The 22,601-nt window shown below is 30.5% G+C and overlaps 1 protein-coding gene across 3 annotated transcripts in view; it reads right to left on the reverse strand.

The window, feature by feature from the left end:
- The window catches only part of MAP4K5 (mitogen-activated protein kinase kinase kinase kinase 5), a 205,718-nt gene that overhangs the window by 43,574 nt on the left and 139,543 nt on the right, over positions 1 to 22,601 (reverse strand). For 2 of the 3 annotated variants that reach the window (XM_031952971.1, XM_031952972.1), the window contains exons 11-23: positions 22,331 to 22,393; positions 17,405 to 17,486; positions 16,547 to 16,663; positions 14,744 to 14,822; positions 11,439 to 11,497; positions 10,062 to 10,129; positions 8,445 to 8,487; positions 4,985 to 5,129; positions 4,675 to 4,772; positions 4,464 to 4,505; positions 3,181 to 3,265; positions 1,979 to 2,058; positions 592 to 652 (exon numbers count right to left, since the gene is read on the reverse strand). In XM_031952971.1, the coding sequence (XP_031808831.1) occupies positions 592 to 652; positions 1,979 to 2,058; positions 3,181 to 3,265; positions 4,464 to 4,505; positions 4,675 to 4,772; positions 4,985 to 5,129; positions 8,445 to 8,487; positions 10,062 to 10,129; positions 11,439 to 11,497; positions 14,744 to 14,822; positions 16,547 to 16,663; positions 17,405 to 17,486; positions 22,331 to 22,393 (1,022 nt within the window). The remainder of the gene's footprint in view (positions 1 to 591; positions 653 to 1,978; positions 2,059 to 3,180; positions 3,266 to 4,463; positions 4,506 to 4,674; positions 4,773 to 4,984; positions 5,130 to 8,444; positions 8,488 to 10,061; positions 10,130 to 11,438; positions 11,498 to 14,743; positions 14,823 to 16,546; positions 16,664 to 17,404; positions 17,487 to 22,330; positions 22,394 to 22,601) is intronic. The other variant, XM_031952973.1, reaches the window with a different exon arrangement.

Here is a 22,601-nt window from a genome sequence, read left to right on the forward strand (position 1 = left end):
AATTCAAATTTGTTCTGTAATACAGGTCCCTGAAAAATCCCTAGCAACTAATACTTATTGATTCAATTTAAGTTATTGAATACAAGTAATAATATACCATTATATTTACTGAAAAATTTGCTATAATTCAGATTTTTCACTAATGTAAAGTGATGTTTCCACTGGTTAAATAGAAATTAATGAAGCTGAATTATTTTGATAGTTATACTCAGTAGTAAAAATAGATGAAAAAGTACACACATTACTGGAAGGTAAGAGGCAGTATAGTATAAACTCTAGGGGCCTTTAAACAATCATCATATTAGATTTGTTCACTATAGAAAACCTAGAGATGATAGTGAGGAAAACAGAAAACCTAATGCTGATTTCTGGATGATATATAAGAAATTCACTAAAATTATTCAAAACAGAAAAAAGAACAAAAGCACTAAAATCTTTTAATTTTCAGCTGGATAGTGAATTTGCATGCCACAAAGCTATTTTACTAAAATAATCAAAATAGCATTTAGTTTTCAATAGTTTAGATAAAATTAGTTGAATATGTACCATGCTTCCTTTTTGACATATATTATTAGGCTATTACATACATACCTGATAATGACATTAATGTATTATTAATAACATACAGCCAGGTACATTTCCGTGGAAATAACTATAGAAAAAAAATCATTATTTTAATATAATATAATATGAAAATAAACAGGCACTTAATTCTTCCATTTCCATTATACAGATCTTAAAATATGGCTAAGATAAATTAAAGCTCAAGCAAAGGGCAGCATAGCAAATAAGCTCATGATGGATGTGAACAGACTCTAAGATGTAAGAAATAAAAACATATGAAGAATAACTGAAGTAAAGAATATCAATAAAGAAATGTATGAAAAAAAAAGATGGGTTTCTAATATGATTAGAGAGGAGTAAATGAGAGACAGTTTATCTCCCTATCATCCTGGCCATGTAAAAATAAAGTAAAGAAAGGTTCCCAGTATTTTGGGTGAATCTTGTGATCAACTGGAAGGGTTCAAAATGAGAAAGATGATCATTTCATCGAATTCACATCTAGACCATATTTAGAAAACAATAAATGCTCAGTTCTAGGTACCACATTTGGGTAAGGACATGGATAATCTGAAATTGATAAAGAAATTATAGGGCCAGATCAAAAAAGAAATCTCCAGGGAAATGCAGTCAAGAGGTGAGAGAATTGGCAATCCTATCATAAAAAGATTATTGTAGGAACTGGGGATGTCTAGTGTGAAGAGAAAAAAGCTTTCTTTCAAGTATGTGAAGGGCTATCAGGTAGAAAAAGAATTTAGCTTACTTGGCTTTTGCCTCTGAGTTCATTACTAGAAGCAAAAGAAGAAAATTTAAGACAGGTAGAATTAAGTGTGATAGGAAGAGGAAAAATAAAAACAACTTTCTAACAAAATCAAAGGCAGTGAATTTTCAATCACTGGAAATTTTCAAGTTGGAATTTTCAAATTTTCACTTGTTGGGAATATCTTGGAGAAGATTCTTTTTAAAAGGTTAAAACTAGATGATACCAAAGGCCCATTCTAACAGATTCTATTAGATTACAGACTTTAGAGCACTATGTAATCATCATTACTTGACAATAACAACATATTAGTATTAGGTGAGAGAGCTAGTTTTGGTGTCAGAAGATCCAGGATTCAAGATCTGCCTCAGATATATACTAGCTGTGAGATCTTAGACAAGTCATTTAACTTCTCAGGGAACCAAGCAACTCTTTAACATTTAAAATCACTAATTTGAATTGTTAGAGAGAATTTCTTAACTGGTACCTTTTTACACCAATAAAATCTGGATTCAAACATAAAAAGTCTTTATTTTATGATGAATAATAAAATATATTTCTAAAGAAATATATTAAGCACAGGGCTTGAATAAAATATAATTATCTGGTTTTTCCTACTTAACAAAATGGAAATCTAACTTGAAAGTTCTTACTTACCTGTTCCATTGTTGCCTCATGTAGTTCATTTAGATTCAATGTGTAAATACCATCTTCAGTTCCAAAAATAATGTACTGATCTAAATGGAAGAGATGAAAATTTTACAAATGAATTACATCTAATTGGTGTAGTGAAATTGCTCCTTAAAGAAAATGGAGCACTATTTCAATTAGTTATTTTGGCCCAATTATAGATTATAATAGCAAAAGATCACCTTAAAAAATGTTAGTTTAAAAATTTTTATCACTCCACTTTTCTTGACCCTATTATACCAAGTGTTTTATTTTTCTAAATGTTTCTACAACAAATTGCTTTACCTAAAAAAAGAAGCACTTACACAAAGAAACTTTTATTTGTTTTGCCAGTAAGTTACAAAGGTGATTAAATTGAGGTTGGGAAAGTTCTTAAAATATGAGAAAATGACTCTTGGACAAAATCTAATCTTATGAATGAGACTTTTATGTTTCTTCTCTTTCATTAATCAACCTGGCATGTCATTAAAAAATTCATATTTGTGATATTTTTCTTTTTTTATCACTTTCATTTTCAAATATGTACTTCCCCTTTTCCTACTCAGTGAACTCTGGGCAACAAAGAATTTTTTTAAAAGTTCAGTAAAACTAACTAAAATCAACTGAGTCTAAGAGTTTAGGCACATTTATAGTCCCATCCTTCTATAAAGAAATGATAAAAATTTTACATTTGCTCATTATTTTTCTTAGGGTTCCACTTGGTCATTAGGTAATATACATATATATCATATATACACATTGAACAGTTTCACTTTTCATTGGCAATGTCAGCACTGTGTGGTTTTCTGGTTCGTCTACTTCACTCCACAATGGTTTGCATGAGTCTTCTCATGCTTCTCTCAATTCTTCATAATTCTTTGCTTCTACTAGAACAGTAACAGTTCATTATACTCATGTACAAAACTTCTTCAGACATTCTAAGTCCAATGGACATCCACTGTGTCAACTTAGTTGCTTCCAATATTTAGCCTATATGTTTAGCTTCTAATATTTCACTAAGTGCTACTATGATGAATAATATCTAAATACATATATATTATCTTCTTTCTCTTGTTATATATTTAAGATGGTCAGGGAAACTGAGTAAATTTAAACCACTGGATTCTTACCAGCATTAACCTTAATTCTATCGTACTTGTCATTTTGTTATGAATATCCTTAAATTTTACCTTTTGTATCAGGATGTATCCAGGATGTTGCACAATTTATCTTCAAAGGGCAACCATCAAAAACCTTTGAAAAACATGCTCCCATCTTCAAAAACATAAATTAGAATGATTATTTACTTCAATGTAGTCATCTCACTTTTTAAAAAAAGAAAATTAATTTCTATAATTTGGGATCTTCCCCCCTGCCTCCCATATTCCCTCATGTACTACCTTTGGACATTAAGACAGCACTTAACTATGACTATGATGTATATACTAAATTATTACTTACTCAAACTTTTATGGTTTCCTAAGTTAGCTTCAATGTTCAATATAAGCTATTTAATTGTATGTTATATTTATGCAGTGATTATATTTACCAAGGCATCTCCTATAAGGTTGACATGAGAGCACAGGACTAACATCTGTTTGACATCAAGTCTTCAAAAAAAACTAAAAGTATTCCTTGACAGACAATTTGCAAAAGTTCTGTTCATACAAATGGGGTGGATTGTATCTTTGTGGATTAAAGAGTAAGACTTCTGGCCAAAACTGCTATTGGCAATGTTAAAAACATCAGATAGTTGTACCTCATTACTACTAATGGCACGATATTAACTGTGTTTATGATCAAATATTTAAGAATTTCCTCCTTACCACACACTGGTGGCAAAGCACAATGCTGCTTAGGTTGCTAGTCTAAATGATGAAGACTATTTAAGCCAAAATAAAGTGAACTATGACTAGTATTACCTTAATTAAAGTCTTTTAATTTTAATTTAATACCTTTAAAGAGGAATCTGTAAAGTTAATTTTCATAACTTCTCTGACAAAATATATTTTAAGTTCAAAAATAATAATTTGAAACAAAACTTTATTCTGGAAAATAATACTTGACATTGGAATTACCTAGAGTTATTTTTTGGAAGATATGATTTGACTTATGGATTATAATAAATAATGATTAACAGCATTATATAGTATTTTCAGGCTTGCAAAGCTCTTTATGAATATCATTTCATTTGATCAACAACTCAATATAGGAGCTATTATCTCTATTTTACAAATGAGAAAACTGAGGTAAATAGAAATTAAAGTTGATCTGCCCCGTAAGTATCTGAGGTATGACTTGAACTCATTTTTCTAATTCCAAGTACTGAACTCCATTCACTATGACACTTACCATACATAAATCCAGCATTATAAATAATAGTATGCAATCCTACTTTATATTTATACAATAACTTTCTTCCAATCAGATTACTCAATAATACATGAAAATTTCATATTAAAATATTTTTTACCAAAACTTTTGGGGTTGGTGGAAGGCCATTGATGGCTGGTTTCTGTGGGGAAAAAATGTTTTAAATAATTGAATATTGTGCAGGCATAGAAAAATGTTATATATTTATATATTAGTTATTAATCAGAAATGCCTAATTAAAACATTAAATATTCCATTTATATTGTAACTATCTTACTTATTCTAGATTATCAACAGTATAGAATACCTACAGGGAAGTCTCGCTTGTCCTTTTTTCGTGGTAACTGTGGTGCTTGTCCTAATCCTCCTGCATTTTCACTAATCAGTTTCAAAATACCATCACCATTTCCTAAAAAAGAATCATTAGTGTAAAGGAAAATGATGATATAAACTTCATACACACATCATCATCACATTTTTAGCAGGTTTAATGTATGAAGCTATTTTGAACAGAAAATGGTTCCAAAGAAACTAATCCTAAATGAAGAAAAATAGTTATTTTTTTCAACTTTTCAAATTTAGCTCTGAAAAATTCAGGTTATCGGATCCTGTAGGTCATACCAAGAGAGGAAGTCTCAATTCCAGGAATACAACTTTGTCTTCTGTGAGCTTGTGAAGCTCTGTTCTCTGAACTGGGACAGCATTTTATGGTTGATGACTTTTCTTCATCTGGAAAACTGTCCTCAGAATAATAATTTATCTTTGGCTAAAACAAAAGAAAATAAAATTCTACTTAAATATACTTGGATCAAAAAGATTTTGCTTTATGTCCTCTTCTTCCTCTATTTGCTCACTTGGGGATTTCATCACAACTCCTGGGGTTTTAAATATCATCTCTAAAGAGAAGACTCCCAGATCTGCACATATCCATCCTGAAGTTCTCTTAGAAGCTTCAATCCTACATCACTAAATGTCTTTTGGACATTTTAAACTAGATATCCTAGAAATATTTTAAATTTGCTATGAACAAAATTTAACTCATTATCTTTCCCCCTAATCCCTTCTCTCTTTTAAAAACCTCTATTTTTGTCAAAGATTTTTCTATCAGGCCTTACATAAACTTGGTATCATCCTTGACTGCTCATTCCCCCTGTCCGCATGCGGATGATCAATGGACAAATTTTGCCATTTTTCTATTTATGGAATCTTTCACATATTTATCCCTTCTCTCCACTCAGATAATGACCATCATATTCAAGTCCTCATAACTTCTTGCTTAGATTATTACAGTATCTTCATTTTCCTGCCCGAGCCTCTTATGGCTCCTGTTCATCTTAGACAATGCTGTCTAAGTAATTCTCTTTACAAAGATTTTTTTTCCTTTAAAATGTTATTTTTTCTAATTACATGTATTTTTTTTATATTCTTTAAAAAAAAAATTTGCATCCCAAATGCTCTGCCTCCCTTCTACTCTTCTTTGAAACAGCAAGCAATTTGATATATGTTATACATGTGTTATCATGCAAAACATTTCTATATCAGTAATGTTGTAAAAGCAAATACACAAAAAAATCATAAAAAATAAAGGGAAAAAGAGTATGTTTTGATTTGCATTCAGATTCCATCAGTTCTTTCTCTGGAGGTAGAAAGCATTTTTTTTTTTTAAACCATGAATCCTTTGGAATTTACACGTATATCTGACAATTTGACCCCCATCTACTTAACTTACTTCAGTGGCTTCTTGTTGTAAAATATAAAATTCTATTTAGCCTTTACAGACAGCCCTAAACAACATAGTCTCAATCTTTCTTTCTCACTTTTATTAGACATTACTCCCTCTTTCACAAAGTTTAACTTCCTATCTCTGTGCCTTTGTCCTGCCCAGATCCTAAACCATTCTTACCTTTGTCCCAAAGAGTCAAATACTATCTTCTGCATAAACCTTTCCTAATCCTCCCAATTGCTAGTACTCTCATTCTAAAACTACTTTTTATTTTACTACTAAATGCTTTCTATTTATGCTGTATATATTTTATGTCTCCACATTAGAATGTAATCTTTGCAAGAGATTAATTATATATGTATATAAAATATTTGTATCTCTAATACCTAGCAGTGCCTAGTACACAGTAGATGCTTAATAAATACTTGTTTATTATTTAATAAAAGTAAAAACATCAATCATTTGTCATGGAAGTACTCTACAGGTAAAAATCCTAAGTTTTTCTTTCTAACAGCAGGGCTTGCTAAACAATCAATTAATCAACAAACATTTCCTAAACCACTACTATGTATCAGGCATTGTACCAGGTTCTAAAAGCATAAAGTCAAAAGCAAAAATGGTCCCTGCCTTCAAGGGGCTTACAACCTAACCAGGGAAGACAACATGAGAAGGGGATACATCTCTTAATATATGAAGCTGTTTTGAACAGAAAATGGTTCTGGGAGGAACAGGGAGGAACAATCCAATACAAAGATGTGGTGCTGAAAATGGAGTGTTGTATATGAAGAATAGCAAATGGATGAATTTGATTAGATTTTAGCAGCTATAGAGGAGGAATATGATGGGAAATGTAGTTTGAGGCTAAGTTGTGAAGTTTTATATTTCATCCCAGAGAGAGTGGAAACATAGATGCCGACCAGGGGAATGACATGGCTAGAATTGCATGTTAGAGAAATCAATGTGACTGTTGTATAAAAAAATGGATTGGAGATAGGAGAAACTTCTAGGAAGGAAGACCAATTAAGAGGAGAGTAGAATAAACAAAAACCAAGGACCTAAATTAGTGGTTTCTATATAAGTGTAGAGAAGTGGTTCTATATGAGAGAAAGGACAAGATATGAAAAACTGAGAGGATATGCAAGATAAGTAAAAGTAAATAGAGAAGGATAATAATCAGAATGTGAACTTGGGTGCCTCCATGAATGGTGATTCCCTTCACAATAAAAGGAAATTTCAGAAGTTGGGAGGGTTTGGGGAGAGCAATATACAAAATAATGAAGTCAATGCAAGAAAGAAATCCAATGTGGGACTTGAGTCGAGAAGAAAAACTAAGACTAGATGTTTATTTCTGCAAGTCATCTTAATAAAAATGGTAATGGACATTGACGAAGTTATCAAAAGTGAGGGAATGGTTTTAATTTCCTTATTTGCAAAAAGAGGGAATTGAATTTAAAGATTTCTGAGATGTCTTCTCATTCTCAATCTGTGAACCAAAGAGTTTATAATAAAGATATGTCAAGGAATGATTCATAAGACTTGGTAACATTAGATAAGAGAAATGAAAGAAAGAAAAGAGCCAAAGTTATAAAAATTGTTGAATTAAGAGCCAACTTAAATGGTGGTAACTTTGAGAGAAATTGTGAAATTTGGAAAGACAAATTTGGAAAGAAAGAAATTAAGGTCAATTTTGGAAACTGTACATTTGGGGAAATACACAGAAAACCAGGTGAATGTCTAGAGACAGGTCTAGATTTTACACCATAAATCATAGTACAAAACAAAAATCTTGATATCTTAATCTCTTTCTCAATATAAATTAAAGCTAGATTTTCCTTAAAAGGTCCTGGAAAGACTAAGTCTCCCTATCTCACCAAGGAGACAGAAGTATCACATAGTCGTTCATAGTCTAAGTTCATCGATGAGAAAGCATGAAGGACTTGACATGCTCCATTTCTGATGGTCAACCTAGTGACCCACTACTCCTAGAAGGATACTCAACATATTGGTGGCTGACACAGTTAGGTCACCCAATAGGCTTTAGCTCCACTGTAGCACAGAACTCCCAAGATGAAGCAATCCACCAGATGAGGGACTATCTACCCTTTCTTAGTAAGTAACAGGGACCATAGTCCTCCAACACCACATCTGATACATATTCTGCATTATATTATATTATAACTTAATATGTAGAAAATGACATTAACTATGCTGAGATTTTTCTCATTTTCATGGAATTAATAAAAAATATTATTAGATAGCATGCTTTTTTTTAATTAAAAAGTTTCCAACTGAAGTTCAGTTTTTTATATTTTGACAAAATTCAATTATTCACAAAATATTGGAAATTTTGCACCTTACCTTAGGAGGCAGTGGTGGTGGTACTGCATGCTTTAAAGTTGACCTAACACAGGAATAGAATCTTTTAGAAAACAAATTAAAAGGAACATAAAATCATCTTCTATTTAAATACAAAAACCATTAGATCTAAGAACAAATTCTGAGTATAAAGAAATCTAATTCTCTTTGAAAGGTATATAGGATAAAAAGTGCAGCTTATATATACATAAAAAAAATCTTTTGGGAAAATACTAGAATGTCATCATAGTTTAAAAATATATTTTAATTTTAATATTAAAACATGTCTACAAAGAAGTGAGACATTCTAAAGACTGAAAACTGTCTCCTTATTGTAGTAATCTGAATATATCATTTATATTATAGTTTATGATTTAGAAAGCAATTTTCTTAACAATTTTAAGTGTAGAATATTATTTCTATGTTATAAGTGAGGAAACTGAAAAACAAGAGTTAAATGATCTACCAGTGGTCATACAATTAAATATCAAGTTTTTAACCCTTGCCTGATGCTTTGTTTTACCTTTAAAAAAAAAAATCAGTTAACTATTCCACTTCCAATAATAATAACAATTATGTTGATTGTGTGAGTGTGTTTGAGCACATGCAAAAACTTTAAAAGTCCTTCCTACCTTTTCAATCTTCTTACATCTTACATCTTAATCCCTTCTCCATATGATCTAGGGACACTGGCCTTGCTATTTCTTGAACAAGACAATCCAACTCCTGAAACTGCATTTTCACTGGTTGTTCCCCATCCCTAGAATTCTCTCTCTCTCCTTATCTCGATCTCTTGGCTTTGTTCAAGTCCCAGTTAAAATCTCACATTCTATCAAAAATGTATTTCCTGGTCACACTGAATGCTAGGTTTATCCTACAGTTGTTTGCATATTGTCTCTCATATTAGAATGTGAGCTGCATGAGAGTAAGAAATACTTTTTCTTTCTCATTCTGGCCTTTCTCTTTATTCCTAGAACTTTACACTCTGTGCCTAAGCTTATTGATTTACTGTATCAGTAATACTACCATAATTAGTTGAAATGGGAATGACATTAACTTATTGTTAGTAAACTCAAAATGCTAATCTACCTACTATACTATGCAAAAGCTATTTTTCAAAACCAGAAAGAAATATTAAAATATATCCACGTATATAACTATGAAAGGGGAGCTAGATGGCACAATGGAAAGAGCATTAAGCGAGGAGTCTGAAAGACTCATCTTCCTAAACTCAAATTCAATCTTAGATACTTAACTAGCTGCATGACTCTGGGCTTAACCTAATTTGCCTCAATTTCCTCATCTGTAAAACAAGCTAGAGAAAGAAATAGCAAACTACTCCAGTACCTTTAGCAAGAAAACCTTAAATGGAGTCATGAAGAGTTGGACACAATTGAAAGATGGCTGAACAACTAGAACAATAACATGTAACTATTAAAAATATATAAATTTATACTAGCATTCAATCTGCAATGTTATTCAGGTACAATTGTATATTATCTGTTTCTCATTTGAAGTTACTCAGATAAATAACACATAAGAAGATTTGTAAAAGTTCCTTTTTTTCATGCATTCACTTATGAAAGAAAAAAAAATTATGTATAATTATTAAGTCATCACCTGCTGGTATTTGCACTATCTACAAAAGGATTCCACTGTAATGAAAAGTTTATGTCACCAGATACAACCTAAAAAAATAAGAAAATAAAATTTAATGTTATATACTGAAAAAAAGATGAATTACTGTTTGATTCAGGAAAAACAATATTTCCATTCATTCATTTAATCTACCCATCAATATGCATTTATCAAATACCTATTATGTGATGATAGGTACTTTGTCAGTTACAGGAAATAGAAATTTTAAAATGAAATAATCTTTAATTCACAGAGTTGGTATCCTAATGAGGAAACAGTAACAAAAAAAAAAAAAAAACAACCCTACACTCAAATAACTATAAAGAGAATAAATATAAGGTAGTTGAATACAATATAGTTAGCAAAGAAAATGAATTGAAGAGATATTTTACATGGAAAAATGGTATTTGAGCTGTTATCTTGAAAAAAAGAGATTTTTAGGAGATAGAGGTAAAGAAGAAATACATTCAAGGCATAAGGGAGAAAAAGGCCAGTGAAAATGTGTAAAGATGGGACTTGTGTTGTGTAGAGAGAGGTAGTTTAGCTAAAATGCAGAGAGTAGTAGGGGGAAAGGAGTTAATGAAAAACAGGGTTGGAAAAAGGGGTGGGGGTATAGTTGCAAGTGTAGAAAATATGAGATCAAGAAAAGAACAGCAATCTAATAAGACAAAAAATGTGAAATTGCTATAATCTAAATAAAAACCAATAATGTGAAAAATACATCAACTTTTTTTTATAAACATAAAGTGATAAACTATAATTAGAAAGGATTTCCATTTTAAAAATTGAGAAAATAGGAACAAGAAATGACAAGGATAGAAAAATAGAGATTCTCTTAAGTTCAGAACCATAAATGTTTCACAAAAACACATATATACCTACATCTATTTATAGCTATGTCTTTATTTCTATCTCAAAGACAGAGTAGTTAAATCTTTCCATTTCAAATTGAAAAAATTTCAACTTCAACAAAATAAAGGCAAAAGTGAAAAAGTTGTCAGCTAATTCAAGAATACATTAGAAAACTAAGAAGGTATAAAAATAACATAATTTATTATAATCTTACAGGAACTAGGAAAGGAAAAATAAGCCCTAATACTCAGAAGATGGAAATCAACTATCCCAAAGAGACATCGATTATATAAATCTAACAAGTTAAGTAAATATTTTCAATTATTAAAAAGGATAAATCACTTTTTAAAAATATGCTATCAAAATTCATACCTGAAGGAAACTTATACATATCCAAATTAAGATTTTGAGTCTTATAATTTTTTCATGTGTGAAATCAAATAATTGACTTGAAAAGAAGATGGCTATTTTGTTTAAAAATGAAAACAAAAAAAATTACTGACTTACCATTTCATCACGTGCTTCTGTTTCTTTTCTTAAAGGAGGTTCAAATTGTAGCTTGTCAACTACAAAATACATATTAAATAATTATATTTTCAAATGTTAAACCGTCATGGGAAAAATAAAATTGATAAAACCTAATGTTGTCTGGTAAACAGGTGTATGTACACACACACACACACACACACACACACACACACACTTTACTCATATTTTCCAAAAAATTCAGATCAATACAATACTTTTTTAAGCTAATTTTTTCTGTTATTCTACATTGGGCATGAATATGAATACTTCGATAAACAAAGAATAGAAAAAAAAGAAAGTGAATTTAATTATCTCCAACTTTAAAAAAATAATTTAAGTTAAATTTAGCACATTAATGCCTAAGCTGACATTTGTCAATGTTGCTCTGTAAATCTCCTCTTTTCTTCTGTGAATGTTCTTAAAATCTTTTTGTGAAACCAGAGATAGCAGAAACTTATAATACTCAGATTAATTAATGTTTTATCATTTTTTTCCTATTCTTCAAATTTCCTTGCTTTTACTTGTTTATTCAATAATTTTCTTTTTGATTTACGTGAACTGAAGTTAAGTGTAGTGAGCAGAACCAAGGGAATACTGTATACAGTAACAAAATTATATGATGATCAACTAGCTAGTTCTTCTCAGCGACATGGTGACTTGAAACAGACTTGGAATGAAAAATACTATTCTCATCCAGAAGGAAAATTATGGAGACTGAATGTGGATCAAAGCACAGCATTCTTGAAGTGGGTTGTGGTTCCCTTTAAGAAAATGTATTTTCTATTGATCTGTGATTCCTTCAAATTCCCAGCCCCTCCTGGCTGAAGCATATCTTCCCCAGAAAAGTTGTCTTTCCAGGATGCCAGAGCCTTTGATTCAATTCTGGTCAAAAAGCATCCCTTTGAATTCTAATAGGAGATCTGGGCTTGTCCCACCCCCTTTCTGACTTGCTTGGGCTCTCCCAGCCCCCACTGGTTCTGATCTGCTCCGGTTGTCCCAGCCCCAATATAATAAGCTTCCATTAACTAAAGTCTTTGCAGACGGACCTTGGCAGCTCCCTTTCTTGCCAGGGCTTTCTGTCCACTGAAAATTGCATTCTCAGCGCAAAATTCCATTTTCTGTAAATTTGCCATTATAGAAGGCTGTCTCTGGTTAAACTGATTTCTATCTAACAATAAACTTTCATTTTGCAACTAATATTTGGGAATGAGTGAATTCTTTCACTCCTAAAACCTGCGGCCAATTTAAAGGAGATTCTTAATAACTCTCTTATAGCCGCTAACCTCTAGACCACCAAGAATTTAGACCACTCAAACAGCATTATTCTCACCTTTTTTAATTTGTTTTTCCTTTCTTGTAGTTTTTTTTTCTCTTTTGGTCTTGCACATAATAAATATGTTTAAAAGGACTGTACATGTATAACCTATATCAGATTGCTTGTTATCTTGGGGAGTGGAGAGGTAAGGGAAGTAAAACTTTGGAATATAAAATCTTACAGAATTGAATATTTGTAATTGAAGGTAAAAATTTTAGTTAGGGTTTTCTCATTCATTGCTTTTCTAAGTTTTTGGGTTTAAGTGTCACAATGTTTAGAGTGCTGACTTAGGAATGAAGAGGACTTGAGAGAATATATTGCCTCAGACACTTACTAGATAGATTTATAACCCTGGACAAGTTACTTAAACTTTCTTAATTTCAATTTCCTCTATTATAAAAGGGGAGATAATAATGGTATTTCCTTCACAAGGGTTATTGTTAGGAAAAAATAAAATAAAACATGTTAAGTATTGCCAAACTTTACACCACCATAAAACTATTACCTAAAATTATTTTTATCCCAAAAATCTTGGTATATTTGTTTTTCCTTTGAAGAAATTATCTAATCTTTTTACCATGTGTTCTTGTGCCTATCAATTTTTTAGGATTAAATTCTTTAGTCTTCAACTAATTTGAAACCTTTGTTCACAGGTTTATTATAATAATTATTATATTTTAATGCCTTGTGATTGATAAAAATATTTTTTATTTTCTTTGTTTTTAAAATTTTTACTTTAGCACATGGTCAATTTTTGTAAAGGTGGCAAAAGTGGCAGAGAGTTATGTATATTTTTTTCCACCATCACTGAATAAGATTACAACTCTATTATATCTATATATTCTTGTAAAATTGTATTAAAGGCCCTTAAACTCCTATTCACTTTTCTATTATATTTGTCTAGGTTTAAGAGAAATAAAATGAATTTGCTGTCTATTTCTTCTTTTGATTAATTTTTCCTTTAAATATTTGTATGCCCTGCCATTCAGTTTACACATATATAAATTCAAATCAACAAGCACTTATTAAGTTCATAGTATGTGATATGAATATATAAAAGAAAGGTCATTTAAAATGATCCTTGACTTTATGGAGCTCAAAATCTAATTGGGGAGAAGGGATAATATGCAAATAGTCTAAGAAAAGACAACAATATGTGTATACATATATATATTATACACACATACTTCATAAGCATATTATGTATGTGTATATATACATATGTAAATAACATCTGAAACCAAACAATGCTATGTACTCTCATTAAATGGATTTTATTATCTATGCTCATCAATTAATTATTAAACCTATGCCTACTGTTCTTAACTTATGTCATAAGTGTTAATAAACTAAATCTCTACATAGTATGCTTACTATTTACTTTTATTTGGTAGTAAAAAATATTATTTGTTTAAAAGGGGAATGACAATTCAATTTTGAATCTTTTTCAAGGCATATGATTACAATGAATTGAGATACATCAAAATCAGTAAATCTCATTTTTAAATAAGTAATCAGTAAGTCTATTTTTAAAAAATCAAAAAATTATTTTTGAAAATAGAGAAACCACAAAACTGAGTACTTCTAAAACCTGTGACAATGGCATATATTTAGATATTATTAGCCTTTCAAAAAAAACTTTTTCTATAATCTTTTTCTAAAAATCATGTAAAGACAATTTATTAATCCACAATCTATGATTTGTGATTTTTAACAATACACTAATAATTTGCAACCAATTTTTTAAAAATAACACCTCATTTCCCAGAATGATTTTTTGTTTTAACAAAATAATAAAAGCCTGTCAAATGAAGATTGCAAAAACAAACCAAGTTTTCATATTCTTTTGTTAGAAAATAATTTTAAAATCTATAGTTATATATTCAGCCCTGAACATTTCTTAAAGAAATACAAGAACTTTTAACCCCACAACATAAATGACAAATTAAAATATATCATAAATACATACAATTTATCTCTGATGCTGTTCGTTCGGCTCTGACATTCCTATTTGCAGATCGAATAGTGTGACGGACAACTGCATGGGGCTATAAATGCAACATCACAAAATAATTGAATTTCAACAAATATTTTGTCATATAATATTTCTAAAACTTATTAACAACTATGAAAATCAAGCATAAGATAAATACAAATCCAAATAAAAACTATAACGGATTTTAGACTACAGGATAATTTTGACAATTGTGTGTTTAGTCAAAGGCTCCTTAAAATATAGATAATTTATAATTCTATCTTTAACATTTCATATCATTTGTTTTTGAAAAAGTCTTGCCCATTAATTCAAATTCTACAAGTATGATTTAAGAAAATATGTAAATTCTTTTTTTGGAGAGGGGGTAGAGGGAGGGATTAAATGTGTAGATTTATTGGGGATTTTATTAGTTAACTGGAGGAATTAACTCACAACAGGACAAAATGGTGCATCCCCATATCTATTCTCTAAGCCAAGCCAGGTATTAACATATATAAATCTTGACTATTTCTAGTCAATGAACAAACATGTAAAAATTTTGTTTAAAAAACTGGTGATTTTTTTTTCTATTGATTTAATGATCACTTAAAATAAATCAATAACCATTAAACAATTTCAAAAGAAAGACATATAAAATGTGTCTACTTTATAAATTATCAAGAAATAACTATATAATTTTTAAAAATTAAATTCTATAATATGTGAAGATAGGAAATGAGTGGAAGAAAAAGAGTAACAAAGGCAGAAAAAGACTGAGAAATATTTTTAAAAAGAGAAATGAGATAGTGACATGAAGACTGTGAGTTTTTGGAATATTGTTACCGAAAATTTTAAGCCGTGTTGTGTTTTCACAACCACAAACATATATACATGTACACACACACACGTATATGTGTATACACACACACACACACACACACACACACACACACACACACACACATATACACACACTGTCACTCCCTGAAGTATGAATGAAATAAGCAGAGGACCAGATATGCTTCATACTGATCTGGACTTTAAAAATTGAACTGATTTTACAACAATAATTTCTGGAGATGTTATCGGTAAACTTGACTGAATAAAACTGCTTAAGAAAATAATGGAATTACAATAGAAACAAATTACCTTACCTTGAAGACTCTAAATATAATATAAAATCTTCTGTGTTTCAAAAATTTTGCAAATTGGAGAGATAAAAAAATATCATTCATGATTTTCCATTATGAATTTTTTTGAGATGTGGTCTAAATGCATTTGGGCAATGCCATGGGCAAACACTTTTTCTTGCTGGTTGAATGCAATGCTTATAAGCTTAAAAATTGTTTTTTAATTGATAATTTCTTAAATATATACAGCAAAGGAAATATCAAATTCTTGACTAAACGTGACTAAGGGCAGAAATTTGCGCTTTGGTCAGAATAAGATGTGGTATTTATGGAGCATAATATTTATGAGAGAGAGAAAGGCTATCTAGTGCAGATGAGCATAGAGATTACATGTTTCATGTCATATACCTAATTCTAATTTCTTAATGGCTTTACTGGGGATCCAGATTATAAAAAATTAATCTAGGGATAAAGAGAACAATAAAGGAAACACATTAAAAAAGACAACATTTGCTATCACTAGGAAATGCAGTTAGGGAAGTTATAGATTTTATAGGCTAATTGGTTTTGTGGGTCGAAATTTTTAAACGATATGAAATACATTATTAATTATATCTATATCTATATATATTTATTTTCCAATATGAGAGTAAAAATACTTCCTCACCTCAAAATCATCATCATCTCCTTCAATATAATGTGCATGGTTGTCGGGATTATTTACTTTGTCCAACAATTCAACTGCTAGTGCCCTTGAGAGACCAGGCTGTCCTACAAAACTATGCTTGATAAAAAAACAAAAATATATTGATATTATAATTTTATATATCACCTACAAAATTCATTATTTTACTTTTTTTCATTTAGGAAATGGTATAAAAGCAAACAAATGAGCAGTTAAGTTACAAATCAACTTTAAATGGCACTGAATTCCATGTCGTTTGTATACAATTTACTTAGAGCAAGCAATGAAGAATAATTGAAGGTCAGTTTCTTTTATTAAACTGATTGTCCCAAATATGAAATGAAGGTAAAAATTTTTGCTTCAATTAGTACTATATTTTAAGGCATAGACCAATGACTATAAGATCGAAATGGTTCAGTGCAGCCCATTCATTATTCACTATTAAAAAACAAAATAATAATCAACCCAAAATACAAATCAGTAAAGAGAATCTTCATATACAAAAGCCAAAATATTTGAACCATGAAAAAAAATTTTTAAATGTTTTTCTTTGATAATTCTGGCACTGATTTTCAGAACAGGCATGATTGTTTACATTTATGGACGTGTATTAAAATAATAAAATTACAAACCACAAATCCCCAAATGTCTTATTCTTATAGAGCAACCATTTTATATATATATATATATATATATATATATATATGTATGTATGTATGTATAAAACAACCCTGAATATTTCTATTCAAAATTCCGATCCAAATAGAACAAGTGAATTCTAATAATAGCTCAAAATCCTGTTTGAAATAACAAGTAAAAATTATTTAATTAAACACTTACAGTTAGAAGTCTTTCGGCTGTTGGCCTCTTTTTTGGATTTTTGGTTAATGCTATTTTGACAAAATTATGGAATGTTGATGACCTTTAGATTTTAAGAAAGGTATAGACATGCTTCATTAGTACTGGTTTTATATTACTGACATTATTCCTTAAATGTAATTTATAAAGTCTGAAAAGTATCAATATATATTTGAGACCATTTAGGACCATAAAGTTGTAAAAATTAAACAAACGAACTTATTCAGTTGAAAATATTTAAACCACTATATCAAATAAGAATTAGATGATAATTGCATAAGAATGCAATTACTAAGAATGAAACACCTTGATAAGTGTGTATGTGGGAGGGAAGTTGGATAACTAAGAATACAAATTCAGAAAACAGAATTTCCTCTTCATATTTCCTAGTGTTTAGGCATAGTTATAAGGCTATCCCAGAGTTTTAAAAAGTCTAGGTAGCCCAAGAAGCTACTTCCACCCTACTACCTTATTAGGGAAAAGAAGCAAAGAAGAAATGCTGAGACCAAAAGTGGTATTAGTAATGGAAGAAGCTTTCTTATCACTTTCAGGTTTCTTGGGCTAGGAGAGTGATAGCAGAACACTATAATGGAACTAGTATCGCTTTTGGCATGAACTAAACTTGATTCTGGTGTTGCTACTTATTACCTGTGTGATTTTGGGGAAATCACAATTTCTCTGAATATATTTCTTCTATTCTAAAAAGAGAAGATTAGATTATATGATCTCTAAGGTTATTGCCAGCTCTAAAGTCTCTCTCTTTTTGTTTGTTTTTTGTTGAGACAATTGGGGTTAAGTGACTTGCCCAGGATCACACAGCTAAAAAGTGTTAAGTGTCTGAGCCAAATTTGAACTCAGATCCTCCTGATTCTATCCTCTGCGCCATTTAGCTGTCCCCAACTCTAAATTCTATAACTTGAAAGGATCTATATGATAAAGGTGGCATTTTTGCTACTACTATAATACCTGTTAGGGGTTAGGAGAATGAAGGAACAATTGGCCACTTAAGAGACAGGCAGTGACTTTCTCCTATAAACCACCATAATTCTTAAGAAAGTGGTACCAAGGTATTTGACTTTTGAATGTCAATTGACTTAAGTACCTTGAAATGGAGGCACTAAAGGATGATAAAGATACCTAGTGGCTACAGAAGGTTCTTACTTGGAGAGGGAATGGGGAACTCAACTGGTTTGTAGGACAAATTATTCACAGATAAAACCACTTTTTAAAGTGAAAACAAAATTCAAATCAAAGTCAACAAAAGTGAAACTAATGTAACAAAATGGATTTCAATTGACTGTAAATGCAAGATAGTGATTATTTAAGTGTTTAATGGAATGGACACAAATGAGGTCAAATTTTAATTGGCAGATGATTGCTTAATATCTATGCTCTGCTCCTTTTTGTCAGTTGATGTAGGCTGCTAATGCTTCAATTTGAAAATGAAGGTATATAAATCTGAAGTTAAACTATCTTTATGTGAAATTTAAAAACCACTATAATATTGGTTTCATTTCTTAGTGGCACCACCACTATCATCATTCAGGTTATGCATTTAAAAGTTCTCCCTATTTTAAAACCAGCTTACATATCAAATTGATTCAGATTAGATTACTAAATACCACAAAGGAATACCTTTCAGTAATGGAAGAGCAGTATTCTATTGAAGAGAACTGTAATTAGGCTGTTTAGTACCCACCCTTCCTCTCAAACTATCTTGTGTTTAATTGCTTTGCACTAAATTGTATTTTATACATACATATATATATAAAATATACTCATCTCTCTGTAACATGTAGGCTCTTTGAGAAGAGAGATTGTCAGGTACAATCATGTTACCCCTCTCTCTACTCAATAAATTCTAGTGATTCCCTATCACCTCCAAGATCAAATATAAGTTCTTTGTCAAATAAGTCCTTCATAACATCTTCCTCTCTCTTTACACAGGTTTCCAATCTTCTTATATTCCCATGTGCTATGTGATACAGAGATACTGATCACTTTGCTGTTTCTTGAACAATATACTCATCTCTCAGCTTTGGACCTTTTCCACTAGTTGTCTCCTCTGCTTTTAATCTTCTTCCTCCTCATTTCTACCTCCTACTTTCCTTCAAGTCCCAGCTAAAATTATTCCTTTTAAAGAAAGTCTTTCTCAATCTCTCTTAATACAATGCCTTCCCTCTGTTCATTATTTTGAATTTATCCTGAATATAATTGGTCTATACATAGTTGATTGCATATCATTTTTCCTATTAGACTGAATTTCTTAAGAACAGGGTGTTTTCCTTGTATCTCCAGTGTTTAGCAGTGTGGTATACCGTAGGCAGTCAATGCTTGTTGACTAATTTACAATATGGAAAATTGAGGATTCTTTGGTTTTGTAAACCAAGCCCCTGCCTCTCTCCCCCAACAAACCACAAATTACAAAGTCCTATAAGATAATGAGGTAGGCTTTTTCCATTATTTAACAAATTTATGTCACCCAGTAAAGTAAATTTTTAAAAAATATCTATTAAAATATGTCAAACATAAGATAGATCTAAATTCAAATCCTGTCTCAGAAAGTTACTAGTTTTGTAACTCTAGACAAGTCACTGAACTTTTATCTGCCTCAGTTTGCTCATCTATAAATTAGGATAATAATAGCACAGGACTGTTTTGAGGATAAAATGAGACAAATATTTGTAAAGCCCTTTGTAAACCTTAAAGCAGCACATAAATGCTAGCTATGATAATGAATCACCAGCCATTCATAATCAAAGTTCTCTAATATATTAAACCAATTTAAACTGGACAGACTAAGGGTACATGTAGATAATCATTAAAAAAATTTAAAACTTATTAATTTTTCCATTTTTATAATATTTTAAAAGTGATTATCTTTTTGTGATGGGTAGCTAAATAATTGTTCTGAAAGGGATCTAGAAAGGATGGTCCTTTCTACCATTAAGGTATGGATGGCAACTGCTCCCCCAGCACTTAGAATAGAAATTTATCTAGGTGAGTTTAAATTTCAGTGATGGCTATATCTTCTATGTTGTTTCTTTTTCTCTTTTATGAGATAATCAAATGGAGGCAGTCTTGTGAGCCAGAAAGGTTGAGTTATTTTGGATTCTCAATTGGTGCTGCCTGAATTCCAGAATGGGTCTCTTCTTTATCTAATGGAAGACCTGTTCTGGCTTGCTGTCTTTAAGCAAGGAACTTGGAGGTAACTAGAGAGTACAGTCATAAAATAAAATGTTTAGTTAATTAGTAATCCCACGAATTGCATTATGTTTTGGTGTTTTAATTATCAACTTCACATGAGAATACACAATACTATTGTATTGTGACTATTGCTTATGTTTTTCCTATTAATATGCTTTTGGGAGTTTTGCCGTATAGAAATCATTTCTTTTATATAATAGAAATAAATAGGCTTTCCTATTTCTGATCTACATTGTAAATTGAGTACCCTTCTATTTGTCATTTTGAAAAAAACTCTAAATATCAGCTAAATGTAAGTTTAAGCAAATACATTTCCCTGGAGCTATGGAATGAGTATCCAAACAAATGAGTGACAAAGACAGAAAGAGACAGCCTGATCATCATTTTAGGAGGGCAATGCTCCACAAGGACCATCACATGGAGGCACAGCAGAGAAGGGCTCTATAGTGAAGAAGAAGAAATTAAGTTCTTCGGATCCCTTGGGCTAGTCAGAGTTGTGAATGTTTAATTACTTAAAAAATAATAAACATGAAGCAAGTTCATTTTTATAATAAAAATTAGCTCCTGAAATATGCATTGTGAATATTTGTTTTATTTTAAATTAACAAATGTAAGGTGCTTAAATTCACTTTTTGATCCATAAAGATAAACTGACTAAACATTCAGGGCTATAAAATAATTCAATTAACACCATTACCACCACCTCTGCCTTCCCACCTGCCATCTCCCTCCAAAAAGAATGTTTCCCAATTTTAAAAAAACTGCCTTACAAATAAAGCAGAAGTCCAGTCTTGTTAATCAGTTGACCACTCTAGAGAAACAGTTGTTACTTTATTCTTAAATGCAAAGCATCTCCTATACATGGATGGATAGATGCCCATTTGTCTTGGAGAGGCAGTGACTTATTTTGTAACAGCATATTCAGATAGCCATTAGAATCTAAAAATCTTATGACATTTTGGATTTGGGTAAATAAAGAATTCCTCTACCTACTCTAATTTAGCATTACAGTTTACACTAATTTTATATTGAAAAAGAAGCCTACTCAAAACAGTTTTAGATTTATATATCAGAAAGGAATATTATTTTACTTTTTAAAAACTAACAACAACAAAAGATTTAAGAAACTCTAATTATATTTAAATGTAATGGATGAAAGTTTCAAATGATTATCTTTATCTATACCCATTCTTGAATTATTTCAATTTTTAAGAGGTTTCCCTTTAAAAAAAAATGCAATCATGCTATATTTACCGAAATGCATTATGTTGAGAAATAGACCTGATATTATGGCACAACCAACTTAACAGATGTTCGAATGTGACAAGCAGAGAATACTATACATCTGTGTCACAAACTTGCCTGGAATATACAGAATTGTATTTGTTCTGAAATCTGATATGCTATTGTTGCCTATACCGTCAGGTGGAGTGGATTTGAAATGTTACACTCCCCCATTTTTGTTGTCTTTGATTTTAACTTTGTTTTCACTGTAAAAAATAAATGTATTTCATATATGTTAAATAATAAACAATAATGTGTCCATTGCTTCATAATTCCATTCCCTGTTCTCCCCCACCTCCAAGTTCCCTTCCTTTTCTAGAATTTAATTTCCTCAGCTATAAAACAAAGATATTAGGAAACGTAACTAAGGTTCTTTTTATCCCAAAAAAGTCTATGAATATGTGCATTTTGACTTACCATTTTGTCTTTTCTTTTAGCTTTGGAGGTTGAAAATTGCTTTTTGACATTAAGAATAAAGCCCTGAAATGAAAATTAGAATTAAATAGGTCCATCAATGTATCCTCACTTTTATTAAAATATTCAGTGTATAATACTAATACTATAGTGAATTTACTGAAGACAGATTAACTTTATGAGCTATTCAAATAATAATAATAATAATAATAATATATATGTATATATATATATATATATATATATATATCAAGCTTATATTATACAAACAAGA

This window comes from Sarcophilus harrisii, chromosome 2 (assembly GCF_902635505.1).
Source record: "Sarcophilus harrisii chromosome 2, mSarHar1.11, whole genome shotgun sequence".
NCBI lineage: Eukaryota > Metazoa > Chordata > Mammalia > Dasyuromorphia > Dasyuridae > Sarcophilus > Sarcophilus harrisii.